The sequence below is a fragment of the Balaenoptera acutorostrata genome, chromosome 11 (assembly GCF_949987535.1).
Source record: "Balaenoptera acutorostrata chromosome 11, mBalAcu1.1, whole genome shotgun sequence".
Classification (NCBI taxonomy): domain Eukaryota; kingdom Metazoa; phylum Chordata; class Mammalia; order Artiodactyla; family Balaenopteridae; genus Balaenoptera; species Balaenoptera acutorostrata.
The window spans coordinates 19,450,804-19,476,917 of record NC_080074.1 but is presented as its reverse complement, the minus strand read 5'-3'; the positions used below and the strand labels follow the sequence as shown (position 1 = coordinate 19,476,917).

Sequence of the window (26,114 nt, the reverse complement as noted above, 5' to 3'; positions counted from 1 at the left end):
TCACGCCCTCGGTGGGCGTTGTCCTGACGCAGCGAGCTCCGGGTCGCCCCGGGCTGGACCGCTCGGAGGGGAGGGGCAGGGGAAGCGGGCCGGGGAGTACGGACTTGGCTTGCCCGCCTTGGATGGAGGAAGGCCAACAAGAGAACGCAGGGCCACCTGTGCCCTGGCGATTAGACAGGTTTGGCACTTCTGGGACTCTCAGAAGCCTGGGCACGGGTTCTCTGCGACTGGGGTAAACCTGTGACAGCCTAATGACAACCATTATAAGAAACAGAGCCAAGATCTTAACTGAGATGGGGGAGGGGGGATTCCTTTCTATTAACCACTAAGGAAACCGCCTTTTTGTGCTCTGACTTCAGGAAACTACATATAGGTGATGTTGTGAACGCAGGGCACAGTTGCTAAGGAGCAAAGGTGAGAGCACGACCTGGGTTGAAATGCAGCCATGTGTCCCGGAGCTGTTTACATCACTGCTGGAAGCACCCAGGAGAGGATGGAAGCTCAGTCTTGCCAGGAGGTTTTAAGAATGTGGCTAAGAGAAAGAATGAGGTGATGCATTTAACACTTAGTACGGTTCATGCCATGTAGTTAAACACTCCATAACTAGAAGTTATTGCTTAAAAGTATGCAACAACAGATGCTTACTGCGGACCTCTGTTGCATGCCAGGTGGTACTGGGGATACAGCAGTGAATGAAGTGGAGGATCCTGCCTCCTGCCCCCACCCATGCTGCCATTCTGGGAGGGAGACAGAAAACAAACAAATAAATAAGTTTAGGCAGAGCTAAGCCTTCTGAAGAAAATAAAATAGGGAGATGGGTTAGTAGGCAGGAAAATGTCATTCACCTCCATTTTTTCAGACCCAGAAACTGAGACGAGGCATTCATTGCCAGCAGGCAAAACAAAATATAAAAGAGCACCGCAAAGTCAGAAGTTCAGAAAGGATGTGAAAAAATCAGGGGCATCAAGACCTTGAGTGCCTGCCTAATATTTAGCCAGGAGAGGGCAATGGGCTAAGAGAAAACAAGCCAATAATCGAGGTTGCTAGAAATCCGCCCCCTCCCCTCCCATAATTCTTTGACGGAATGACCAAGCACCTGCCAAAAGAGAAAAAAAATCTCAGATTCAGGATTTAAAACAAACAGATGAACTCCTGATTCCACCACGGATTAACTTTGGTCAAGTCCGTGCCTCAGTTTCTTTGTCTTTAAAATGGGGCTTTAAGGGTTGTTGTTTAGGGTTCTTTGAGCCTGTATGGTGTGCCAGGCTTTCCACTGGCTGCTAAGAAGACAGACATACGTTAAGTGTAACTTCTGTCCAGAAGGAGTCCTTGGGTGTGTGATTAATATTCTCTATGGTAAGTTGGAAGATCAGTGTTGTTGAACATGGAAAGGCAAGACCTTGACTTCCACCCTCAGGAGAATCGGTATCCTTTATCTGACTCCAGTGGTTTTCTAGTGTGGTAAACATGAAATGAAGAGTTTCACTCCACCCTAGGATTGCCTTGCAAACATCACGTCATCCCTTGATGTTGCTGGCATACTAAGGAGAACAATGAATGTGACAGCACCTGTTGTATTGCCATATAACAGGCATGCAATGAATGAAAACAGCAGTAACCGCTGCTTACTTACATGTACATTGTATGTTAGACACTGCCAAGCTCTCCCCATGCATGATTTCATTTCTTCCCTCATAAACTTAAACCATGCATCCCCACTTTATAAATAAGGCAACTGAGACACAGAAAGTTTAGATAAGTAGTTCAAAGTCAAACTACATTTCACCCAATTCCAAGACACTGGCTCATAAATACTCTTCCTTCCCTTTTTAAAATAAGAACAACAGTGACTTTTAGGACAACAGAATAATAGCACTTCTCTTTTCTTTTCACACCTACTAAAAATGGAATTCTTAATTTTCTCTCACATAAAAATGCCCCGGATCTGTGTTGGGAGGAGAGCGCAACTAGTTGTCTGCTACTTCAGAGAAAATCACTTAATAGCTTCTTTTAAAAATTATTCTGGCAAAAAGGGAAAATTTATCCATGAAATAAGATAAAAACTCACTTAAGATGAGATTGATGGTGACGTGAATTTTGTAGATGATTTTCAAACTATCATTTTAATTGGGATGGAATATAATGTGTTGCTGTTATGAGCAAGGGCAGTGCTGAGTCCTAAGAAAATTGATGTAGAAGGAACATCCAAGAATTCAGCCTATAGACCACTGAGATATTGTGAATGGCCAGAAAGAGGTGGGCACCATGTCGCAAGACGTGCAGTTGTGTACCTGGTAAACTTAGGGCTGACCTTCACTGATTTGGAAGTTGAAGATTTCCCAATCACTGCAGGTTATCAATCGCTTTTCACTTAACCTCACAGGTAGAGAGGTAAGTTAATCATAATCTCTGAGTTCATGGCAAATAATCAAAACCTCCAAGGCCCCTCTCTTGTTTTATTTATTCATTCTCTTTTATCTTCATTCCCCACTCCCATTCCCTTCCCCCAGAGGCAACATCCTTAACATGTTTTAATATTTAGCCATGGATTTATTAAATGCAGGGAAATATTGGAGTATGTATGTATTTTTCATGGATATGAGTGATGTTGTAGTATAGATTTACTACAGTATATACATGTACTATAGATTTCATGGTTTCTAACTTTCCATTTCTCCCTCTTCCCAGATCCTGGCAACCACTGCTCTACTCTCTTCTATGAGTTTGACTATTTCAGATATCTCATATAAGTGGAATCATGAAGTATTTTCTTTCTGTGACTGGCTTATTTCATTTAGTATAATGTCCTCCAGGTTCATCCATGCTGTTGCATATGGCAGGATTTCCTTTTTTCAAGGCTGAATAATATTTCATTGTATATATATATACCACATTTTCTTTTTTTTTTCTTTTTTTTTTAACATCTTTATTGGAGTATAATTGCTTTACAATGGTGTGTTAGTTTCTGCTTTATAACAAAGTGAATCAGGTATACATATACATGTGTTCCCATATCTCTTCACTCTTGCGTCTCCCTCCCTCCCACCCTCCCTATCCCACCCCTCTAGTTGGTCACAAACCACCAAGCTGATCTCCCTGTGCTATGCGGCTGCTTCCCACTAGCTATTTATTTTACGTTATGTGTGTGTATATATGTCCATGCCACTCTCTCACTTTGTCACAGCTTACCCTTCCCCCTCCCCATCCATTTACATTTATTATAACAACTTTTATGTTAGAACCTACTTTTGCTATTTTATTTCATATTTTCTATTTCCTGCACTTTTTATTTCATTTTCTCCTTTTTAACCTTTCTATAGAAGAATAGATCAAGTTTTCTTCTTATGATTAAGAAGTTATCCTTTCTATTTGTTTTTCTTTGCTGATTGTTATGACCTGAAACATTTATGTCCCCCCAAAATTTATATGTTGAAGCTTAATCCTCAATGTGATGGTATTTGGAACTGAAGACTTTGGGAAATGATTAGGTCATGAGTGAGATTAGTGCCCTTATAAGAAAAGACATAAGAGAGTTTGCTGCTTCTCTCTCTGTTCTTCACTATGTGTAATACAATGAGAAGATGGCTATCTGAAAACCACGAAAGGGGCTCTCACCAAACAGTAGATCTGCCGGCAGCTTGATCTTGGACTTCCCAGCCACAAAAACTGTAAGGAAAAAAAAAAAGTTTGCTGTTTTATCCACCCAGTCTATGTATGGCATATTTATTATAGCAGACCAAACTGACTAAGATACTGGTTATCTCTGTTATTTATTTTTTCCATTTAGATATGATTTTAAATTTCATTATTTGTGTTTGAAGAGTTAAACACTCATGTGGATCAAAAATCCAAAAGTAAAAGCATAAATAGTGAAAATTCTGTCACACTCCCATATCCTTCAGGCACCTGATTCTCTTCCCCAAAGACAGCCAATGTTATTATTTTTTTCCAGAGACTTTTAAGCAAATATGTGTTTGTATTTGTGTGTGTACATGTATTCGTTCTCCTCCTTTCAAACAGTAGCACAATATACATGATACCTTGCCATTTTGAACTTTTAACTCAATAATATGTCTTGAAATCACCCTGTTTACTACGTATACCTTCCTCATTCTTTTTTAATAGCTCCATTGTACTTCTTTGTATGAATTATCATAATTTAATTGGTACTCTGTTAATTAACATTATTGTTGTTTCCAATCTTTTGCCATTACAAATGATGCTGTGATGAATAACTTTGTATATGCATCATTTTACACATATGTTAGAATATGTCTGTATGAAAAAAAGACTCTAAGTAGAATTTCTGGGTCAAAGGAGTTGGACATTTATCATTTCAATAGATATTAAAAATTATTAATTATCCTCCAGAGGGTAACCATATAATTTATCATCCAAACTGGAATTTTTTGATAGTGAAAGGAGTGCTAGTGATAATTAACACTGACACAACAGGTATAAATTGGAACTATCCCAGGCAAATCATTATGTGTAGTTTCCCAATCCATATGGGTTCTACCAATTTATACACTACCAGAAAAATATGAGAGTGTCTATTTCCTATAAATTTTCCAACCTAATATGAGGTTGCTTACCTCAGTATTGACAAATCTTGACAAGTAGGTTCAGATACACAGAAAGACCAGACATCACTTGAGTAAATCAAACAAATCAGCTGAGTCAGGATTCACAGCAAAAAGGTTACCAACATTATCAAGGGAGAAGCAGGGCTATAGCCCTCACAAGTGAGTACACACACGTGGATGGTAATATCTGAGTGAATGAGAGACATATCAGACCTCATGGAAGCTTGGCACTCACCTTCACACCAACCTGATGACCATGAGACTAAAACACGTCTGGACAGAGCCTTGCCTGGATCAAACGGAACTCATTGAATGACAAAATATTGATAATTACTGAAGCTAGGTGATAGGTAATTATTTTATTATCTCATTTTTACTGTATTTTTTGTCAATTTCCATAATAAAAACTTTTAAAAAGAGAAAAAAAAACCCAAAACAGAACTCATTAACCTCACCCATACATTGCATAAGCCTATGAAGATGCTACAGCACAAAACCTAGAACCAACTTCCCACTTATCAATCTCTTCACGCTAATATAAATTGCTTAAGCCAAGAACATTTATGAATTTATTGCTGTGGGAGCAGAACAAATGTTAGATACCCAGACATGTGGCCTTTAGGCCAGCCATGAGGCCTCTTCCGCACTTAACAAATTTTAAAATCCTTGACAGTCTGGAGGAAAAAGAAACTCATTATGGTTTTAATTAGAATATCTTTTATTTTGAGCAAGGTTTCTATTTACTTTTCTGTGAACTATTTATACCTTGAGTTATACCCCTGTCCTTTACATTTTAAATCATCAGGCAGCACAGAGGCTTGGGCTTTATCCCAAAACTCTGCCCCCAGCCCCAGTTACACTGCACTGTGGATGATACCTGTTCTTCATGGAAGCATCTACAGTTATAATCTGGTATTGTTGTTTTCTGGCACACACACACAAAAAAGATGTCCAAATTCTGATTATTTCTTTAATGGGGAGTTTTGTATTTAGCATGAAGATTTCCCATTGGGGGATTTTAAACATGGTTCTGTGGTCTGGGTGATAGCTTCTGATTTAGAGAGGTTCAGCCCACAATAAATTGTCTCTTTGGGGTCATCTCACCATGCAGCCTAGTTCAAGAAAAACATACCTTTGTCCTGCCAATGGTGGAGTCTAGCTTGCTCTCACTGTGGCCATCCATCCATGTTCAATATTCAAATAAGCTAGAGAGTTTCTTGCCTTTATACGTGAGTTAGGCATAGTCCCTACATCTCCCAAATTCCAGAGAACAAAGGCCAAACTCTCTGTTAGGTTCTTTTTAACCTCCCTAACTTGATATAAGGTGAAGAAGAAAGATGTCTGGAAAGAAAGGAGAAATGTGATAGCACACTAATCAATGGAAAGAAGAAATTTCACAGCACACTAACAAATCTCTCTCTAATAAAATTCTCTATTCTGATCGTTTGTGTTAGTCTCCTAGACTCCTCTTATAAATCCTTAGAGTGAATAATGAGTTGAAGGTTGCAAAATGGGCTTCACCATCTCTTAGAATGTCCTGTAAGAGTCTCAGACTCCAAAACAACAACCACAAAACAATGACATTTAACATACCATTAGAGTAGTAGCAGAACCTATGGGTCTCAAACAAATTCAGATATTCCATTAAGTGTGTAACTAGGGCCATGCATTTATGTAGAATTTAGAAAAGGGGAATGTTGGGAGGTAATTTCCCCGGCATTTCTACATGTCTTGGTCTACCTTTTCAAGGGTATTTGCACAGCAAACAGCCTTGGAAGTGGGAGATAGTATCTCCCTCTGGGTCAAAGGGCAGATTTGTTTCCTGATCAGCATAATAGATAGAGAACCTCTCCATCCCTGAAGACATTCTATCATAATAAAATCTTTCTCCTCTCCCCAGAGAAGATTTTTGTTGTTCCAGGGTAAGATAATGCCTCTCTTTGGAGAGGAGGATGGGAAAGTTGCCATCAACCCTTAAATAAGACCAGAGTTTCCTAAGCTCAGTATTCCTCAGCTATGACACAAATCTAGTGTGTGTTCACCACCCACCCAGATTCACTCTGCTTTGATGTCCGTGGACTTGAGGAACAAGGGGAGCCAATGTAAACCTGAAACATGTTGTCTATTTTCCTCCGAGCAATTTACTGCCTAAATTCATTTGGGCTTGTTGTTTCCTTACTGGCCAATTTCTGGAAGTTTGGCATGGCCTAGTAGTTACACTGATATTTGGGAACTGCTTAACCCACTTGATGGAGAAGAAACAAAGATGTGGCATATGTGGCTAGCTGCCCCATTTTCTTTCCTTCTCTCTCAGGAAATAGAAGCTCTGAATGTTAGCTAGCCAGCCCCAAGGCCTCCCAAAATAAAAGCATTCCCCAGCCTTCCTTGCAGCTAGATGTAATTACAGGTCTAATATTTGACCAAGGAAATGCAAAGAGAAGTGGTCTGTGCAACATGTAAGAATTGTTCCTGAAGGAAGCTGCCCTTCTCCTTGTATTTACTCCTTTTTGCGGGTCAGAATGTAGAAATGCTGACTGGAGTTCAAGGAGCCATATTGGATTATGAGGTAAACGTAGGAATGGGAGCTATGTTTTTCAGAGCAAAAATAGAGAAGGATCAAGATAGAAGGAGCCTGGTTCTTGACACCATGGACCATCACTCCAGCAGCCTTGGACTGCTGTCTTAGACATTGACATAAGAGAAAAATTAACTTCTATTTTGTTTAAACCCATGTTATTTTGAAATTTCTGCCACTCACAACCAAATCTACTTCTAGCAATAGAAGAGATGTGGGGATGTTCTTTCAGATGGATTTATCTGTCCAAGCACTACTCTTTCCTTATCAGAATTTAAAGAACAATGCAATGTCTCATTGGAAAAATTTAGGAATCCCACCCTTCCACCCCGCACCCTGCACAGGCAGCTGGCTGTGAGCTTCTTCAGAACCTCACTTCTATGGTCTGCTTCTTTTTAGTCTAACTTTTCCCACACAGACCACCCAGAAATCTGAAGATTGCTATCAATCAATGCCCACACAAACTAACAATTAATGTATGAAGAGGTTTTCATCAAAATAAAAATTAAGGCAGGTTATTCCAGGAATTCTTAGCAGAACTTAGACATTTCCTTGAGGTATAATAAAATCAGTTGGTAAACCAAATGCACTTGATCAAATTTACTAAATTTACATATATAAAATCTTCAGACTCTGGAGCCATTACTTTAGCATCCTTCTTGGCAATCAGATTGAAGTCACTGTGTTGTCATTCACACACTCATTCGTTAAACAAATATTTGTTGAGTATATTCTATGTGTCAGGCACTGTTCTAGACACTGATGAGCAGGACATTCCATGCTCTCATTGATTTCACATTCTATTAGGGGACATGACCAGTAAACAGGAAAAGAACAGCAACAACAAAAAAACAAGATACACTCACTACTGATATGGCCAAGAAGAAATCAAATCTTAAAAAGAGGCATTATAAAAGAAATAAACTGTTTTGAAGAGGCTGATTTAAGTTGGATGCACAAGGAAGACCTATTCAACAAGGTAATATTTGAAGTGAGAACTGAATTATGAGACGGCTCCACTCCAAATGCAAAGATCTGAGGGGAGAAGAGTCCCACTGGAGGAAACATCTGCACAAAATCTCTAATGCAATGAACAGGGGAATTTTTTGAGGAACAGACAGAGGCCAGTTGTGGCTGAAGTAGAGAGGGAAGGGGAGAGAGGGAAGAGCTGAGTCTGGAGAGGTGGGCAGGACCAGTTCATGTATTTATACCCAGTGGTGAACTAAAGCCAGCTCATATAGTTGTGAGAGAGCTGATTCTTCAGTTTTGTGAGCCTGTTGCTAAACACATCCCTGATTATAAACTAAATTATATAAACTTAAAATTAAATAAATTACATTTAAGACAAAGGTTATAAATCCTCAAGATTTAATTATTTCATAATTATTTTACTAAATTTTATTATCTATGCTCTTGAGGTTATTTACATCCATTTTATCTGGGCGGTAGAAATACTACATAATAATATGCTACCACACCTCTCTTCTCAACTTCATACTTACACTGATAGCTTGAAATCTGCCAAAGTGGGAATATTTACTCCATGGAAATCAGCAAACACTACAAATCAGGGGTGAAGTCAGTGGGTTGTTAAACATTTACCACCATCCCACCAACAATAGTGACAGTAGCAAAGCCACAAGTAGGACTGGATCGAAGTCAGATGCCTCAGAGGCAGGACAACAATGTCAGTCAGGGATTGAAGACACATTGGGGCAGAGTGGGCTCAGCTACTGGTCAGTAGAGCTATGGCATCAAATCCAGGCAGATCAGGGTAAGATTCGGTTTAAGAAAAATCCAAGGTCAAAGCCAGGGGAAGCTGCCGCAATAGTGAGGCTTGGCAAGGGCTGGTACTCAGCTGGTCAATGCAAGTACCGCCTCTTCCAAAAAGCACTTCCTCCAGGTGGGAGCCATCACCCTCCTTGACTCAGATAGCATCTTGACTTTTCTTCTGTAACTAAACACATAAATTCTCTCGTTGTCTTGTTTTCACTATTCTGTCTCCTCCTTCTAGATTAAGAACTCTCAGACTAGAGACCAAATCTTAGTCTTTCTAAATTCCAGGACTAAGCACGGTGCCTGGTGCATAATACTAAGTACTCAATTCATATTAGTTTAATCAGAAATATAGAAAAATATGTACAAAAATGTTCAGGTCAGAAAACTTTGGGGGGGAATGAAAACTTCATCAACAGGGGAAATAACTAAATTACATTTCATTCACATAGTAGCCATAAAAATTATTTTTTAAATCATAAACATTTATCATACTTGAAATGCACGCAATTCAACCCATGACAGATAAAAGTAAAATATAAAGTTTTGTATTCCCCATTGTGTAAATATGCCAGGAAGAATACAAAAACAACAAAAAAGAATGAGAAAGAGGTGTTTTCTTTAGATTGTGGGATTGGGAGAGAGGTTTTTTTTTGTTGTCTTTGTTGTTATCTCTTCCATTTAAATGTCTATGAGGAAGGAAATTTGCAAAGAAAAAAAGTTGCTTGCCTAGAAAACTTGCCCAAAGCCATGTTGGATTTCTAATTAGACATAAATGAGCTATCCTTCAGCATTATTCTTTCCATCTCATCCTCTCTGGAAAGAGAAAGGGACAAATATTTATTCTGCATTTAACTATTTATTCAGTACCAGGCATATTGCAAAGGTTTCTTATTTAATCCATTCTATTACATAACCCAGTGAGAGAGATTTTGAATATTCCCATTGTATGGATGAGGAATCTGAGATATTGTGGTCTTGTAGGATAGGAGGCAAAAGACCTGGGGTGGTGATGTTAGTCTTGAGAAAAATACTCATCATCCTTTCCTGTTTACTCTTGAGTGACAGAAGAGCTCTCTGTGGAAGGTGAGGGTGGTACAAACACCCCTCTCCACTCAGAGACCCCTCTTCCCTGTAGAGCCTTGGTAGGTTTGACCATCTGAAAGCTAGGGTCTTGGTGGCTGCAGTCATTACTCATTGAGTGATAAATTTGGGAAACACATCTACTGAGGCCCACAGCCTACCAGACCAATGGGATGCTCAGTTTCTTGGTAAAACACATGCATGATCTTAGACATAGATTCTTTTTCTAATTCTTCTGCATCTGTCTCACCAGGGGGAAGCTGGCTGAACTCTAAGGTTGAGGAGACACTTGGGGGACTAGAAGTGAGTGAGATTCATCCATACAACCTAAAAATATATGTTAAGCTTTTGCTGCAATACTGGCACTGTTCTAGATTCAAGGATGTAACTGCCTCCCTGAGTTTATGTTCTTTTTAGGATGTGGACCTTAATAAAATTACAGGAATAAATTCAAATTTACAGCTGTAACAGAGGACATGAAGGAGATGTACATGATACTGAAAGAGCCTTTCTCTAGGAGGTTTTCTTGATCTCAGAATATGAAGTAGAAAATACCTAGATGAAAGAGGAAGGGAGGAACCTGGAACTGTCTGGAAACTTCCAGGCAGAAGGAGCAGCATATGCAAAAGTATGTGGTGGAAACAGTGGGGCACGTGGCTGAAGATGCAGCTGGAGAGCTAGAGAAAGCCAGACCATGCAGAGCCTCGTAGACCATTTTAAGATTTTTTTTTTTTTAAATCTTTAGGCCGAAAGAGTTGCAAAGCCATTGAAGTATGTAATGAGAGGGCGTTTCTCTGAGATTTGCATTATCACAAGATCACTCTGGCTGAAGTGTGGAGAGTGGAGGTGGGGTTGGGGGCAGGGCAAGAGCAGTTAAGACGTGATTACATTTGTCCAGGTGAGAAATGGCCATGGTTCCTTGGACTAGAATGGTACTGATGGTAGAGACGAAGAAAGTAGGACGCATTTGAGAAAGACCTAAGAGGTATCCATTTAGATATGGTGGGTGAGGGTGAGAAACAAGTCAAAGATGATTCCTAGGCTGCTGAGTCGATGGAGAGAGTGCCATTCTCAGAGATGGTTCCATGTTTACTCTTGCCAGACCAGAGATCATTGAGTTGGGCTCTCCAGGCTAACCATTGAGAAGATGCCTGTGGAACTGAAACTCATGGGGATATTAAGTTAAAGGTGGAGAACCTAGACCTTCCTTTATGTGTGGTGCTTCTAAAAACAATTTTTCTATTTTGTATTTTACTTTTTGATTTAGAGAGTATTTTCACATACATTATCTGTAAGATGCAAATTATTCTTTCCATTTTGAAAATGAGGAAAGAATTAAGTGACTGGTCCAAAGTCACACAGGCTATCTTGAGTCCAAATTCTATGCTCTTGTTCCTTAACTTCAGCCATTCAATCATTCATTCATTCATTCATTCAATATATGTCTCCCATTTACTCACAGGCACTGGAGGCAGATTTATTATGGAGCTTATGAAGCTAAAGCATTAGGGCCCTGCACGTACATAGACTCCTTCACGGCTCCTGGAGGGACTCTAGCGATGGTTCATATACAGACATATATTTCTGTAAAATTTTCCAAAGAGAGTTAAATCACAATCAGGTAAGACTGCCATCTCTTTCCACTCTGATGTCCTCTTCATCACACTTTTCATGCCCAGTGGCCCAGACATCATTGAGATCAAGCTAAGGAGAAGTTAAGATGAAGTTACATTTATTGAATAGTTTGCATTTAGTGGATGCATTTATGTCATCTGCAGTCATTTTCATGGATAGCTCTCGCTGGTTGTCTAGCTGTAAGAAGGGTTTCAGGAACACTCCTACTCTTCACTGCCCTGGGTCACTGAGTCTTAAGGTTCGAGGTCAGAAGCCTTGAGAGTGTGGTCTAAGTGTCCAGTTTTCTTCAGCCCCTGGTCAAAACAGTTTCCTTTCCAGAGATCTAATGCACAACAAAGTGACTATAGTTAACAACACTGTATCGTATACGTGGAATTTACTAAGCGGGTGGATCTCATGTGGGCTCACCACATGCGCGTGCGCGTGCACACACACACACACAGAAAAGAAGAAAAAGAAAATGGTAATTATGTGAGGTGATAAGTATGTTAATTAACTTGATTGTGGCGATATGAACAGCAAAGCATCAAGTTGTACACCTTAAATATATGCAATTTTAATTTTTCAATTAGTTATACCTCAGTAAAGCTGGGGGAAATATCATATGCTTGGGCAACTCCCCCCAACCCCCCAATTTAAAAAAAAAACAGAATTTCTTTCCTTGTTAGGAATATACTTGGTAATAAAGCATGAGGATGAGAAGGAATCGATGGAAAGTTAAGATTTCCAAGGTGGAGCTGTTCTGAGCGCAGACAACACCCAAGATACAGCCTAGAAAGAGGGTAGCCAAAGAGGATTGGAGGTTAAGTTTGTTGGAGTCTCAAAAGTCGAGGAACGAGAGGCTCTGTGCTCGGTAGGTTGTTCCAATGGCCCTTTTCTTCCCACTGCAAATTTTTGCCAATTCTTCAGGGCCAGCATCAAAGACCATCCCTTAATAACTTACCAATCCTCTCCACCCCCTTCAGAAGTCAGCAGGACACCCCTTAACCCATATAAAGTATTTTCATGGGACTAGTGTAACTTCTTTATCAGAAGAGATTAATTCTTCATAGCTCTGAATAATGGAGACTGTGTCTTATCACCTGAAATACCTTTAGAGTACTAGTTCTCCATCTTCAGTGTACAAAAGGACTACTCTATAGCTTGTTAAAAAGGCCAACTGGCCAGATTATGACTTGGTGGATCTGGGCTGAAGCTTCATAATCTGAACATTAACCGCACGTCATATATTTCTAATGTAGGTATTGTGTGGACATGATACAGACAGCACGGTGCTCTGTGCTTGTACTGAGTTGTATGGGATAGAACTAGTAAAATCAACTTGTAATGAATGGAATTGCAAGATTTTCACGCAGTCCTCACTGCAGTTCAAGAAATAACCGGCAGGTGGCAAGAGACTCACACAACCCACCAAGGAGGACTTCGAGCTTCCACGGCCGCCAAATCCCAAACCAAAAACTGCTCAGGCAGTCAAAGGGAATCCTGTGTCCCAAGCAAAGCCGCCTTTAGCCAGAGTGGTGAGTTTCTTCTCTTTGCATGTGAATCCTGATGAGCCAATGGCCCATCTCTTACTCTGGCCCCCAGGGCTAAAGTTATGCTGACCCCATAATGCAGCCTCTGGCCCCTAGGAGCCATAATCCTGGCGCTAGCAAGGACTGGTCTCCATCATGAAGCTGTATGAGGTCATGTGCCTTCTGAAGGTCCTTGCAGTAAAGATCAGCAAAAGATGTTTGTCTGCTCAAAGAGGGAAGCCGTTGCCAATAGAGGGTCATGTGGTCGTGCCTGTATCATTTGTGTAGTCAGAGCTGAAGGGGAGGCATTTTACTCAGCCCCCTCACTTTGTAGATGGAGAATAGTCTAGGAGAGAGTAAGCAATTTGCCCAAGGGCACAGAGATAGAAAGTTCCAGAACCTGGAGTCTGACTTCAAGTGGCTTGCCTTTTCACTGCACTTGATACTACAGGTGTTAAAGGTGTGTGTGTGTGTGTGTTTACTTCATTAGTGTCTGCTCATGAATTATTGTCATACACGAGAAGCTGGGGGTGACCATCTGGTTGGGGAAGAGGGGTTGGATGTGTTTGCATCAACAAGTCCACTTTTTACCTAGATCGTGTATTTATTTGGGGGTAACCTGGAGGATGAGGGAGGGTGGGAGTACACACTAACAGAGCGTGAGGGAAGAGGGCAGAGGGCTTTCCATTGTTTTTAAACTGTGATTTAATGGACCTTCTTGTCTTATACTCCTCCTTTTCTGTCTACTAAACTAGAAGCTTACTGAAGGCAGAGTGTCTTATTTATCTCTGATTATATTCAATAGTTATTTGACGAATCAGTGAGCATGTCAACCTTGATCATTTTTGGATCAAAGCAATATTTTCCAACATCTGAGATGAATAGCGCATACCTCCTGTGATGTATTTCAGTATGCTTATATTTACTTAAGAAATGCATATACAGTGTTCACTCGGTGCCCAGCACTGTTCTCAGCATTTTACAAATATTAGCTCATTTAATTTTGTTTTTGTTGCTGTTTATTTAAGTTTCCATGACAACGAGTAACAATGTATCAGAAATTACCCTCATCCCCTCCCTCCACCTCCTACCCCAAAAGACTCTGCAAATGCTAGGTCTAGGGAAGGGGGGGCAGGGAGGAAAGAGTTTAACTGTCCCACCTTGGGGGCTCACAGTTGCTCAAGTAGCCCCTGGGCCCTGGCAGCGGCCTCTTTCTTGCTAACCTGGTGCGAGCAAACTTTCCCCTTGGCCGGCGGGGGCCAGCGTCCAGGTCTGCACCGAGGTGCAGACAGCTCGCAGCCGCTGGCTGATTTATAGGCCAGAGCATTCCCCGGCCGCGCCGCAAGGAGTCGGGCTGAGCTCGGACTTTGGGGAGGTGATGATGGACACAGGACACGTGGCCACACAATGGGGACACACGACTGACCTCAGTCACTTCGGCAAACTGCCCCTGTTTTCAGGAGGCGGCAGGAGCGTTTCAGGAGCTCCAGCTCCAGGGCCCCGGCGGCGCCTGCGTTCCTCTCCCCAGCAGGCAGCGCCCCTCGCCTGCCCTGGTGAGCGCAGAGGGCGCCCAAGGGCCTGCTGGGCCCCCGGAGCTCTCAGAGGCCTCTGACCCTCAGCCCCAAAGCCCTTCCCTCAGCATGCGAGCCTTGGTGCGCTCCATATTTTATAAAGAAAGCGAACCATCTCCGCTTGGGGGCTGAGACTGGCCAGGGCGCGCTGGGAGTGAACTTTCCCGGCTGGTCAGATAGAGACACATGGGGATTTTGCGATGTCACCAGGCGGCCGGGCAGGGCCTGGGTGACAGAGGAAGGGTCAAAGGGGGGTGGAGTGTGCGTGTTGTGTGTGTGGCAGGAGGTGGGGGGCTGTGAGAAGAGGGAATCAGGGGAATGAATAGGGGGTTGGGGACGCCTGCATTTGAGAAGAAGCAATCAAGATAGGGAAAAAATAAACGTATTTTTTTTTCTTCCCTGCTATACGCAAACTGTCACTTCGGGTTAGACTGAGCCTTTATCTGGCTCATTAGCATGAGCTGTGGCTAACGCGCTTAAACCCTCTAATTATTTATCATGCCGTCACGGAGCGGGTCGCCAGCCCGGGGCGCATCGCCACCCCGGGGCGCACTTGCGGGGACCCGGGGCGCAGCGCGCAGTCTGGCTGTGCGCTACCGGGAAAGACCCTCCCCGCCAGGGCCCCGCGGGGCGCTGTTCCACGAGACAGCTTTGCAGAGTTGTTGGGGTGCATCAGACGTGCCCTCTCCCCAAAACTCACCCGCGGGGAGCTGATGCAGCACTGAACTCTCGTCTACACTCGCGCCCGATCTTCTCTATTGCCTACCGAAGCTGGAGCGACGGGGAACAGGATTTTTGCAAAACTGGAAGGCAAACTAGGAGCTGGGTGGGGTGTTGGGTGCACTCTTTAGAACGACCTCGGGGAGAGCCTAAAGGCTGCAGGAGTCCTCCTTCCAACCCTCCTCCCCACCGAGTTCCAAGAGAGTTCAGAAAGTCGGGGGAGGGGGAAACGCGCTGGGCTGACAGCCGGCCCACTCACGTCCAGGGTCCTATTCAGAAAACAGTTTCAAAATAAGTTAATCTCCATCGGGTGTTTTTTTTCCCCCTCCCTTTCTAATTTGTCCCCCCTTCCCCCTCCGTCTCTCCGTTCTCATCTGTTTTATGTTCCTCTGCGTTCTGCCAACTATTTTATCTTTATTCCTTCTCTTTCTCTCTGGCCATTCATTCCTTTTTTGTGTGTGTGGCTTCCCCGGCTGATGTGAGGGCTCGTTACCACCCACTGCACGCTCGCTCCTGTAGCTGAGGTGTTTCTATACAAACTGGAGCGTCCAGTTGTCATATTAATTATTACACTGAGTAATGACTGAAATGGTCAAAATAAGGGGAGAGTCGAGAGCGCTTTTTCTTGCTGCTCAAAGATTCAGCAAAGAAGCCGTGCAACAAAGCACTAATTGGTCCCCAGAAACACTCCGACAAGGCATGGAAGATAGGTTTCATAGAACCCGGCGATTGTGAAGGGGGGAAAGCGCTGAATGGACCCCACGCTCCTTTTCTAAACTCTCTTGCTGAGCAAAAAATGGACCTCTGTTTGAATACTGCCCTGATCCTTGAATACTATACCCAGCAGAGAAAAAATGCACCATTTATTGTAAGTTTTTTTTTTTTCTTCTCCAGCTATTCATGGGTTCTCTGTGAAGAATCAGCTGGTTTTGTTTACCGTGAAAGACCTTTACTTTATTTCCTTTCTTGGAGGAGGTGGGGAAGCAGGGGGGAGGGAAGGAGAGCCATGTGCCTAGACAGAGAGGAGCTGGTCTACTGTAAGAAAATAGGGTGTAACAAATCCTACAAAAGTTTCGAATGTATTGATTCTTTGGAGAGCTATATAGATTAACGACTTTCTTTATGCTTATCCGAGGAAGGTATTTAATCATAATGTAAATGGGGCTTTAGAAAAAATAAAGACTTAGCAGCGTTATTTCTCCTTATTTGAAGAACTTCAAAAGGATTTGTGAGGTTCGCTGCAAATTACCCCCTCCCCCTCCCGGACCTCCCCTCCTTCACCAAAAAGCCATGAGAAAATAATAGTTTGTGCTTTTTTTGTTTTGTTTTTCCAGTTTTGTCTTTGTTTTTTTCCTTGTAAGGCGTATGGAAAAAGCAAATAGATTGGTTTGGAGCTTGGATTCCTTAATGCAGGTGCAGGCCTGGCTGCTGTGACCAAGAAGCTCAGCCAGATCTCTGGTTTGTGTACTTCTGCCCCCGACCGCAACAGCCTATCCCAGGCTGGTCAGACTCAACCCAGGCTGGGCAGCGCCACTTCCAAAGTTACCTTGGGAAGGGTGTATTGGAGACAGCAGACTTCACAGTAATGAACTTCTCATTTCCCCTGGGTAAGACAGTGTCAAGCACAGGCTTTGAGCTGCATACATCCCAAGACAGAGGCCCTGTGTTACAGCTACTGGAGGTGGGTGTCTGCTCTGAATTCCTTGCATGCGCACTTTTCTCAAAGAACCCCGGGTTTATGGGGCTTAACATTCACCAACATTGAAGTTTGCACCAAAAATCTCCCGTTCAAATCAAGGCTCTAAGGCCTGTGTTCATCTTTGTACTCCCTTTGCCTTTTATACAGGATCCACTATAAATATAATTGTATTAAATGATTCATTCAATGGGAAACCTAGTTTCACTTTCAATATGAACTCCCCTCCCTCCGGAGAAAAAGCACCAAAGGCACTTTTAGAAAGAGATGAGGCCTATCTCCTTTCCGCAGAGAGAAGGTGCACAATTACGGAGCCTGAGGGTAGCCTGTGAGCAAAGGTGGCCTGGTCTTCAGCTGTGGGTGGAAAGACAGTGGCGGGAGATTTGGGCCCTCAGCACCTCAGGTCTCCCGGGAAGCTGATTGCTATGCATCACTAGGAAAGTCATCTCCCCATGCAGATCCTGGTGTTGAATGCAGTTTTAATCTAAGGTATGGTCCAGCTTCAGGATTCCCTAACGTAGAAGAGGGGTCTGAAGGTGCAGAAACTGAGGCCTTTATTGTACTGGAGGAGAAAGAGGAACCTCCCCATTTTTCTGGGATATCTATATTATGGGCAATACACACCAAAGGGGGTGAGTGTCCTGCCTCCCCATCACAAGAATGGTAACCCCTGATACGCGTGGAAGAATCTGCAAAGTGAATTCACAAAAAACAACAGATTTAAGTCTCCTGCAGACCTTGACAGATAAGCAAAGGGAGTGCCACTACTCCATTTATGAATGAAAGCATGGAACTCTCCTTTTGTGAGTTGTTTTCTTCTCCCTCCACTTCTAGATAAATGGGACCTTGAGTGTCCTGGTCAAGAAAAGCCTGGAAATTTACTCAGAGTCAGGGCCACTGGGTGTCAAAGGAGCCACAGATAGCTGGAGGGCAGGGCCACTGGCTCTGCTGAAGCCCTTTCCCTCTGCCAGCCATGAAGCTTGTCTGTATTCCATCTGACTTGTTACTGTTTGTGTTTAAAACGAACAAACAAACACTGGGTTTCTATCTCTATCACCCCGATTTGCCAGCAAGCATCACCACCATTCCTCAAAGAGGACAGGAATTACCCATTCCCAGGTTCTGGGACAGTGAGACAGGCGGCATTTGATCTCCAATGGCTGGAGCAATTAGCACGGTGCGGTTCCAGGCAGCTGACAGCCAGGCGTTCTCTTCCCACAAAACCCTTCCTGGGCGTGTTGTGTGAGCAGGGCCTTCCTCCTTGTTTTGGAAAAGGCCATTCCTGTTAATCCCTTTCCATTTGACCTAGTTCTGAGAGCTCCACGTACATCTCTTTGAAATCTCACAACTCCTGGAGGTAGGTGCTATAACCATGCGCATGTAAGGATGAGGAAACCGAAACTCAGAGTGTCGACTATTTGCTCAAACTCCCAGCTCTTAAGTAACAGAGCCTGGATACCAAATTAAGTGCCTCTGCTTTATCCATCCCCCAGTATAAGGTCTGGAGTCCCCTGGGCCTGGGAGAGTATGTGGCAGCTCTCTTAAGTGTGTGAGTGTGTGTGTTGGGGAGGTCAACTGTAGGTCACAGAATCAGAGGCAGGATTCTAATTGGCCCTTGAGCCTCAGTCCTTTGCTCCAAACTGATGAAGCAACCAGAACGCCAATTTCAGTGGAAGAACATGTTAAACTACCCTTGATAGTTAGTGCACAGTCCCCAAGGGCCGAGGCTAAGCCCCTAAGAAAAGATTCTAGACTGCTCTACCTTAGGGTTAGAGAAGGTGGAGAGGACAGCGTCGGGCTGGGAGCACTCTGTGTTGAGTAGGAGGAAGAGAAAGCCTGGGTTCCTGGAGGTTCTGCAAAGCATGTAAGGAAATAGGCTGAGGATGTGGGAGTGGGGAGGGTGAGGACGGGATTTTGGCTCGGGGCTGGGGCGGGAAGAATAGGGACAAATGTTCCGTGGCTTTGGCCGGAAGGATCCCAGCGCCCGCTGTCTTTTCTCCTGGGCGGAGGCCAAAGAGTAGGGCCGCTACAATGCGCGGCTTCACTAGTTGGCCCTTCTCTTTGAACGCCCATTACATGGTGTGTGTGTGTGTGTGTGTGTGTGTGTGTGTGTGTGTGTGGTTGGGAGTAGGCTCTGGCCTTGAAGTCCTTGATAATGAGCATCTCTGTGCACCCGTGGAGCCCGCACCCTAGAAGGAAACTGAGAACACGTTCTGGCCATCAGCAAATTTCCCCCGCTCGCAGATACGGTTCGAAATGAGCTGGCGGAAGCCCGCTCTGGCACAGATGGGGAAACCAAGGACCTTAGAGGTTGTTTAAGGTTACAACGCGAAATGGTGGTAGAGCCAGGATTATGGGCCTTTGTAAAGTGTGGAAGGATAGAGTCTGAATTGGAAGGGATACAGCCTAACGTGAAGGAAAGTGCCCTTTAGATGCGTTGATATTGACGACCCGCCCCGTACGCCACGCATGCCCCGCCCCCCCCCCAGCCCCTATTCTGCTCCGGAGGGTGAATGCCTCCTAGCGGCCCGCACCCGGGGCGCACAGCTGGGGCAAACGGGTGGCGGAACGTGCCTGAATGCCCGCTATCCTGCCAGGTGGTCTCAGGCTTCCTCCTGTTGGAAAGCGGGTAATGCGACTCTGCTTTAGGCTTCATGGCCTCCTGTACTTCCTGGAAGAGGAGACAGATGTAATCTGGAGCCCTCTCGGCTCCTTTCCTGGGGTGGGGGAGTGGCGGGGGGAGAGGCCAGAGGTGTAAATCCCACGGAGTTCACCCCGGCCCTCTGGGGTCAGCAGGCCATAGGCTACTGTAGGGGAGGGGGCCGTGTGGGTGGGAAGTTTACAGAACTGATCTCTGTTGGCCCCATTCAGTCCTATGCTTCCTAAAGGCATCTGTTTTAAAGGAAGAAACTGAGGCTGAGATGTGATTCACCTCGGGACCCCGACCCCACTGCCCTCACCACCACTATTGTTCCGACAGCACTCATAGCCACTCGCCCATACCAGAGGAGGTTCCCCGATCACCCACACGATCTTTTAGAGAGAGACCCATCTCCACAAAGGGAAGTTCAATGAGAAGCAATTATTGGGATAAGTCAACACGAGCATCCCTGTACCCAGGTCTCTAACCCAAACTGCCTATTTCTAGTGGACAAATCAACCGGATGGTGACACTCTGCTTCTTTCCGGCTGTGTAGACGCGACCTGAGACGCGACCCAGTCTCCTTCTCTCTCCGCCAGAGCGGTACAGAGATGGGACCCGTTTGCTCCGTCCGCTTTCTCCGCAGCGCGGCGTCCCAAGGAGCCCCGAAGCTGGACCAGGCTCTGGCCAGACAGGGCCAGGGCCGAGGGCCCAGGAAGGGCGCCTGGGTGGGCGCCGTCCAAGCGGCCGAGCGACGGCTGCAAGCGTCTCCTCCTCCCTCGCGGCGCCAGCACGCGGCCCGGCCGGGCTCGGCTCCCAGTCGCCTGCCACCGGCCCGCCGGGCACACGCCTGGGGCGGGATGGAGGCTGAGCCAAGGCCGCCGAGATGCCTGCAGCGGCGCCGAACAACCAGAGAAGCTGCTCCGCCCCCACCCCCAAGCTCCATCACCTCCCCCCGTCTCCTTTCTCAGATCCACCCTGGGAATACCCCAAAGCGCTCCCCTCTTTATGCATCCCCCTAGCCGGTCCGGAAATAATCTTTTTGGGGGGGGGGGCGGCGGCGATGCTACAGGCAGCTAGGTCATCCTGGAAGAGTATCCGGGCCATACACACCTGTCTCCCTACAGCTCTGGTTACCACCACCCCTCAAAGCGATCACCTCCCTTCTTCTTGGCCTCCTCCACACTTGCTCAGTTGTAGGGGGCATATCCTAGCTTTCACAACTGGATGGGACGTTAGAGACCACCTAATCCAACCTTCTGTTGTTACAGACGAGGAAACTGAGGCTCAGAGTGGATGTCACTTACTTAAGGGTCACGGAGCTAGTGAGAGGATGCATTGGGACCGGAACCTAAGTCTTAACAGTACTTTAACAGTCCCACGAAGTCCTCCCCATCTTTCTGAACTTCAGTAGCAAATTTCCTTCCGCTCCCAAGAGCATCGAAAACCCCCCAAGAGAGTGACAGTGGGGTAGGAGAAGAAAACAGGGAAAAAATAGAGCCTCACTGCCCCCAACTTCCACACCGCCCCGTGTCACATTTTCTGCCCAAACCCTTCCCTGTGATTTTCTCCAAGTTCTCCGGAGAATCCCGGGACGCTTCACCCCAAACCTTTCCACCCATACACCCCCAATTTCCAGAGCTATTGGCCCGTCGGCGACGCTGCCCTCCCCCTCCCCCCCCCCTTCTAGAACCACCCCCGGCTGCCGCCCGCCCTGAGCGCGCCGCCTGTTTATTCAGCCGGGAGTCCGGCACGCGCCAGGCGCACGCACTGCAACAACAAACCCGGCTGAATGGAGAGTTTGCAAGGAACGGGCTCGGGGGACGGGCGGGGGGAGGGGAGGGGAGGAGGGGAGTTTAGGGAGGGGGTGGGAGGAGGAGGTAAGAGGAGGGGGGCGGGGGGGCTGCAGCCGCTCGCTGCAGCAGCGGGGAGTGGGGGGCGAGGCGGGGCCAGGGCTGCGCGTGGGGCTGGGTGTCCCATTGAAAAGGCGGCCGCACTCCAGCCGCCCAGCACTCTCTCACTTCTGGCCAGGGAACGTGGAAGGCGCAGCGACGGGGAGCCGGCCAAGGAGGGCGAGTGAAAGAAGGAAATCAGAAAGAAAGGGGGTTAACAAAATAATACAAACAGCCCGAGCCGCGGCTGGAGAGACCGAGACCCGGCGCAAGAGAGCGCAGCCCTAAGGGGTGAGAAACAGAAGACTCAGCAGAGCGCGCTCACCACCGACTTTTGCTTCTTCTGCTGTTTTTTTTTTTTTTTTTAAACAAGAAGGCGCTAGCGGCAGCCTCACACGCGAGCGCCACGCGAGGCTCCCGAAGCCAACCTGCGAAGGGAGGAGGGGAGGGGGGAGGAGGAGTGGAGGGAGGAAGAGAAGCAGTTGCACCTTCCTTGCTCCCACCCTAAGAAGTCTCCCGGGGATTTTGTATTTTTGTAACTTCCCCCCGGGCTCCCTCTTCATCTCTCCCCTTCTCTCCCTCTCTGTTCGCGTCCCCCACCCCCACCCCGGTCCTGTCTGTGTCCCCCCAGCGCGCGCCCCGCACCTCGCGTCCCCGGACCGCTCCGATCCCGCGACTCCTCGGCGGCCGCTGCGCATGGAGAGCTCTGCCAAGATGGAGAGCGGCGGCGCAGGCCCGCAGCCCTTCCTGCCGCCCGCAGCCTGCTTCTTTGCCACGGCCGCGGCGGCGGCCGCGGCGGCGCAGAGCGCGCAGCAGCCGCCGCCGCCGCAGCCGCAGGCGCCGCAGCTGAGCCCTGCGGCCGACGGCCAGCCCTCAGGGGGCGGTCACAAGTCAGCGCCTAAGCAAGTGAAGCGACAGCGCTCGTCCTCGCCCGAACTGATGCGCTGCAAACGCCGGCTCAACTTCAGCGGCTTCGGCTACAGCCTGCCGCAGCAGCAGCCGGCCGCCGTGGCGCGCCGCAACGAGCGCGAGCGCAACCGCGTCAAGCTGGTCAACCTGGGCTTCGCCACCCTTCGGGAGCACGTCCCCAACGGCGCGGCCAACAAGAAGATGAGCAAGGTGGAGACGCTGCGCTCCGCCGTCGAGTACATCCGCGCGCTGCAGCAGCTGCTGGACGAGCACGACGCGGTGAGCGCCGCCTTCCAGGCGGGCGTCCTGTCGCCCACCATCTCCCCCAACTACTCCAACGACATGAACTCCATGGCCGGGTCGCCGGTCTCATCCTACTCGTCGGACGAGGGCTCCTACGACCCTCTCAGCCCAGAGGAGCAAGAACTGCTCGACTTCACCAACTGGTTCTGAGGGGCTCGGCCTGGTCAGGCCCTGGTGCGAATGGACTTCGGAAGCAGGTAGGTTGCATTATGGAGGGAACGGGGGGGGATTTTCTTGCCTTCGTCCTTTTTCTTCTGTAGGAGGGGGACTGTCTCCACGGAGATGAGGGAGGGGGGTTGATTTAAAGGTTTTGTTAAAGTCCGTCGATTTCAAATCCTGGTATGTTAGTTTCCGCCTTGGCTTCTGAGAGTGGCTTTGTCCAGGTCTCCAAAACTGGAGGGTAGAGCTGAGGCGGGGAACCGAGTACTAAGACCTGTCAAAAGAGGCGCTCTACCTGACAGATCTGTCTCCAGACCTCCTTTTCCTCCCACTACTGGCCTCCAAGTGCACACTAACCTCTCCCGTCATTCTTATGTTACAGGGCCACCGCGCAACCTGCATCTTTAGTGCTTTCTCGTCAGCGATGTTGAAAGGGAGAAAAAAGAAGAAAGAAGAAGAAGAAGAGAAGAAGAAAACAAACAAATCCAGGCAACCAACCCCTACGCCAACTAAGCGCCGCATGCCTGAGAAGCAAGGCTCTCGCAAAACAGGAATGCGCTCAGAACAGTATCTTTGCACTCCAATCATTCACGGAGATAGAAAGAGTGACTAGGGCCCGAGTCAATGCACAAAATGCAGCTTGTGTGCAAAAACAGCGGGCTTCTGGCGGAAGGGAGCAGCACACGCCCTGTAGAAACTCCCACCCACCACTAACAGGCAGAGCTGACCTCCCCGCCCCCTCTGAAAGCGCAGTTCTTAGCCCTCTAGAAATGGGTTGGTGTCTTTCGTCTCTGTATCCTCCATCCCGATAAGCTGTGGACATTTGTCTGCAGTGAAAGTATCCTCTTTGAAAGCCCAATCCTCTGCGGGAGGGGTGGGGGCTCCCTCCCCAAGCTCCACTCCCTCACACCATCTTTTCTACTTTTTTCATCATAGAATGCTTCCAATCTTTTGTGAATTTTTTTTATTATAAGAAAAATCTATTTGTATCTATCCTAACCAGTTTGGGGATATATTAAGATATTTTTGTACATAAGAGAGAGAGAAAAAATTTATAGAGTTTTGTACAAATGGTTTAAAATGTGTATATCTTGATACTTTAACATGTAATGCTATTACCTCTGCATATTTTAGATGTGTAGTTCACCTTACAACTGCCATTTTCCCTATGTGGTTTTGTAAAGAACTGTCCTCATAGGTGAGATCAAAAGGCCACCAGATGTACTTCAGCACCAATGTGTCTTACTTTATAGAAACTTTGTTAATGTATTAATGATGTTATTAAATACTGTTCAAGAAGAACAAAGTTTATGCAGCTACTGTCCAAACGCAAAGTGGCAGCCAGTTGGTTTTGATGGGTTGCCTTTTGGGAAATTTCTATCACTGCCTTTTTTTTTTCTTACTGTTTTATTACAAACTTACAAAAAAAACCCATGTATAACCCTGTTTTATACAAACTAGTTTCATAATAAAACTTTTTCTTTTTTTACAAATGAAAATAATCAGCCGCCTCCGAGTCTTCTTTGACGCTACTGCCCCTGCCCAAGTTATTATGAAAATGTCAAAGGGAAAGAGCAGGGGAGAAGAAGGTGGTAAGAAACATGCTAAGTGGCAGAAATGACAAAGATAAGTGCTGTGACCAGTCCTATCCAAGATGATTCTATGATGAATATACATATATATATATATATATATATATATGCACACACACGTATATGGTTTTTCTCGACGTTCATGTTGCAAATGTTCACAGACACCTAGAGAATAGGTGGTGATTAATGGCTACATCACCTTTTGATAACACGACTTTACATTGAAAAAATTCCTCCAAAAGTGAACTGGAAAGAGAGGGTCCTCACCCCAGTTTCTAACCCTTACCCCCATTCCGAGTTTCTCATTGTGAAACTGTGGAAGGGCTGGATGAGATAATGAACGCTAGGGGTGGGAGAAAGGATGCGGTGCCTGAGGCTGGGCTTAGGGGGAGGTAGCCCTGTCCACACTCTCAGTGGTAGGTGTGTTCTTCTTCCTTCACTGCCAGGCATGCATTTTCTACTCCTTTTCCCCACAGCACACACTTTCCATATTGGTTTTAAGTAAAGGGCACGTAGGATGTAAATTTCTTACAGGAGTTGGATTTAAATGAAAGCCTTAGAAATGTGTGGTCGCTTTGAGACACTGGCCTATCTAAGCTTGTGACTCTATCCGAATGGCGTGAGCTGCGTGTAAAAGTACCCAATTACCAAGATTCAAAAAGAAATTGGTGGGTTTTTGGCTGGCTTGCTTCTTGTCAGTTAGCACGGACGTGATCAGAATCCTACTCCGCCTCTTGCCGGCTCCTCGCTCGCCGCTTGCATTACTTGCAGATTCAGTTAGCGTGTCTCCAGCCAAGCGGAAAGCCGAGCGCAAAATGCATCTTACAAAACCCAACAAAGAGCAGGGAGCCAGCACGTCTTCCAGAGTTAAAAATCTAGTCTGTGTTGGTACATCTATACCATTTAGTGGCACAGAATAATCATTTTTTAAAGCCGCGATGCGCGGAGCACGCCACAGCGTCTGATGTCATTTTGCTAAATGACCCTCTATAGAATGCACATTGAGGCTTCAGTCCCTTTCAAAGAGATGAGCGTAATTAAGGCGGAAAAAAAAATCAGTAAATTCCTCATCGCCATAAATAATCGGACTTTCTGCCAGCAGTGGGCCAATTTAGAGCTTACTTGAGGGAAGTAATGCTTTTGTGATGCCTGCTTTATTTTTATCTTCTCATTTGGAGGACCAGAGCTGGGTCCCCCCCTCCCCCCCGCCATGCATTTCTTATCCTTTTAATTTAGCTCCTTTGCAAGTTTCCAGATAAGGTACGCAAAGAAAGTGTAGCAAGTCATTTATGGCTATGAATATAACATTAGGATAATGTTTCAGTCCCCACAAAGGGGATGTTTCCCCCCTTCTCCTTGTGAAGACAGGTGTTCTTTTACTCACTTCTGAATGGGAGATATCCAGTCTCGTTAAACTCGGGGCAAAGTTAGCCGTTGTTTGCCACAATGCGGAGGCAAACTCTAA

General features: G+C 45.9%; 1 protein-coding gene and 1 long non-coding RNA gene across 2 annotated transcripts; one reads left to right on the top strand and one right to left on the bottom strand.

The window, feature by feature from the left end:
* Window positions 1-446: 446 nt before the first annotated feature.
* Window positions 447-22,465, bottom strand: LOC130709222 (uncharacterized). Its single transcript, XR_009009720.1, has 4 exons — window positions 22,332-22,465; window positions 3,616-3,666; window positions 646-737; window positions 447-532 (listed from the first exon to the last, which is right to left on the bottom strand). It is a non-coding gene; the product is annotated as an uncharacterized LOC130709222 (long non-coding RNA).
* ASCL1 (achaete-scute family bHLH transcription factor 1) lies at window positions 21,788-24,497 on the top strand. Its single transcript, XM_007166096.2, has 2 exons — window positions 21,788-23,095; window positions 23,440-24,497. The coding sequence occupies exon 1, from the start codon at window positions 22,383-22,385 to the stop codon at window positions 23,046-23,048; it is 666 nt and encodes a 221-aa protein (XP_007166158.2). The 5' UTR covers window positions 21,788-22,382; the 3' UTR covers window positions 23,049-23,095; window positions 23,440-24,497.
* The last annotated feature ends 1,617 nt before the right edge of the window (window positions 24,498-26,114 follow it).